This window comes from Pantherophis guttatus, chromosome 17 (genome assembly GCF_059756535.1).
Source record: "Pantherophis guttatus breed Tessera chromosome 17, ASM5975653v1, whole genome shotgun sequence".
In the NCBI taxonomy this organism is placed as follows: Eukaryota; Metazoa; Chordata; class Lepidosauria; order Squamata; family Colubridae; genus Pantherophis; species Pantherophis guttatus.
The window spans coordinates 7,199,583-7,202,166 of NC_142079.1; the positions used below are offsets into that span (position 1 = coordinate 7,199,583).

Consider the following 2,584-nt stretch of genomic DNA (forward strand, 5'->3'; position numbering starts at 1 on the left):
ATGAGTTGGGCTGTGGTTTTATTAGCACTCTTCATTTACTGCACAGGTAAAGCTTTCCTGGTCCAAGAGCGGCTTGCCTTTTGAGTTTAATAAAAACACGGTTCCCTGAAATATTTAAGAATAATAAAGTGGATCACAGATACTGTATTTTTTCCTTTACTTCACCGCTCTCTTTCTCCCTTTTAAAGGTATTGACTGTCAAGAAAGTTGGATCCAGCCTCCCTCCAGCTCCGTGTCCCCAGGTGGAACCATTACGATCTCCTGTACAAGAACTCATAGTTCCTACAGCATCTATTGGTATCAACAGAAAGCAGGAAAATCCCCTCGTTTTGTCCACTGTGATGGCTGCAACAGGGGAGAAGGGATCCCAAATCGGTTCACTGCCACCAGATCTGGGAGTACAGGATCTCTGGCCATCACCAATGCCCAGGCTGAAGACGAGGCAGATTATTACTGTGCTAGCTGGGACAGTACAGGCAACGTGTTCCACAGTGGTGAATTCTTATGGGGAAGTGTGACAAAAACCTTTATTGTTCCTCTTGAGACTGAAACCACGTGCAACATACCTTGATCTGGGACGGGAGAGACATGAGAGAAAGAGCTGCAAATTCATCTCCATCTGCAAAGAAGTCTCTGAATGCCCAGAAAAGGGGATGATGGGCATGGGAGGGTGGATGAGAAGCCCACAGATCCATGGCCTCAGCTCGCATCCGTGATATAAGAAGAAATTTTGAAAGGAGAAGGCGTAAAATTGGAGAAGATAGAGACGATTGGCAGGATGCTTCAACCCCAGATTGGATGTGGGAGGAAAGGGGCTGTATGAGGGCACAGGCTGAAAAGTGGTCCATGGAGCAAGGACCATGATGGATTCAGGAGTATGGAAAAGTGCAGGGAAATCCTACAGATCGGTATGATGGATACAGGAGCATGGATGAGGAAGATGCAGGGGAAGCCCAGGGCATCATCAGCCCTCTCTGGTTTGAGCATAAACTACCAAGGGAGAAGATGCAAAATTGGAGGGGTTACAGATGATTGCTTCAACACTAGACTGGATGTGGGAGAAAAGGGATTGTAGAACTCTTCTGAGGAATGGGTACCTCCTTGACCTCAACCTCAAGCACACCACTAAAGTTGAGGAGGACACATCCAGAGAAGATGATGTCCTTGACTTATATGTAATTGATACCTGAAATGTCTTTCTTCAAATCAAAGTATTAAAAGCAACAAGGGAGGCTTTGTGAAATCTTTTGTAAGAGAGTTAGGAAAGAAGACACATTCTTGTTCTCCTTCCCCTTATCTTTTTTCCTCTTCTGATATTTAAACAGAAGGAAGACGATGGTCCTCAAAGGACAGAAATGCTCCATTTCTTCAGCCCAGATGGTGATAACACAGATGTTGCAATATCAGCGGCCAGTAGGGGCTGCTGATGCCCTTTCAAAGTTCTCCAACAAATGACTTCAGCAAAAGCATGGTCAGATGTGGCTTCAGAAATGTCTCCTATCTTCCTTTACAGTGTGGGAAGGTGGAAGGCACTGATCCCTCACCGGACACATGAAATATGCAGGACAAGAAGAAATGGTTGGGTCCACCAACTCTGCTTCAGGTGGCTGCTTCAGGAGATGGACCAAGAGAGATACCACAAAACTTACGTGAAATCTCTACCTACAATGTCTCTCTTCAGATCAAAGTGTTAAAAAAAAAACAATAAGGGAGGCTTTGTGACATCTTCTGAGAGAGAATTAAGGAAGAAGACACATTTTGTTCCATTCTTATTCTCTTTCAAGTTATTTATTTTCTGTCCTGGGAGGAGACAAAGGAGGATGCTTCTCAAAGGATTCAGCAACTGCTGAATTTCCTCAGCCCAGATGGTGATGATTCAGATGTTGCAAAATCAGTGGCCAGTAGGGGTTGATGATGCCCTTTCACAGTTTTTCCAAAGAACAATGTAAGCAAAAGCATGGCCAGATGTGCCTCCTGAAATGTCTCCTCTCTTCCTATCCAAATGGAGTATGGTTTTCTTCTGTTTCACTAGACCGGTGGTTTTTCTTTTCTTTATTTTTTGGGGAAAAAATATTATGCGCTTGATTTTATTGCAATTGCAAATTAGGTTTTACATGCTATGGAGATTAAGTAGAGCTGCACTATTACATGTATCATTTCCATGTCAAATTCACATATAAAATAATGTGCATGAAGAAATTGACAAGTTTTCCTGTTCTACAAGTAGCACTGTTTGATTTTTCATTGAGACCTTTTAATTCCTCATGTTTTCCAAATCTCCTGTATGCAAATGTTTCCTCTGGTAATTGGCTAAACCAGAAGACCTCAAAATGCTTTTGGGGAAGAAAGTTTTCTAGTAGAACCAATGAATGAAGATCTCATTTGCATGAAAGGAGAAAGCAGGAGCATTTAAGGAAAGGAAGGGAGAAGATCTGAAGAACCTTATAATTTCTTTCCCTAAAAGAATATTCCTTGCCAAAGTTGACCATGGCTTGGGCTGTGTTCTTCCTTGCACTCCTCACTTACTGCACAGGTAAAGTTTTCCTGGACTTGGAGAGGATTTGGTTGTGATTCTCAGAACTTG

At 42.8% G+C, this 2,584-nt stretch overlaps 1 gene segment (V, D, J or C); it reads left to right on the forward strand.

The window, feature by feature from the left end:
- On the forward strand, nucleotides 1–571 carry LOC132709629 (immunoglobulin lambda variable 1-40-like). The segment is given in 2 exon segments: nucleotides 1–46; nucleotides 189–571. Coding segments are annotated over 2 exon segments (429 nt in total).
- The last annotated feature ends 2,013 nt before the right edge of the window (nucleotides 572–2,584 follow it).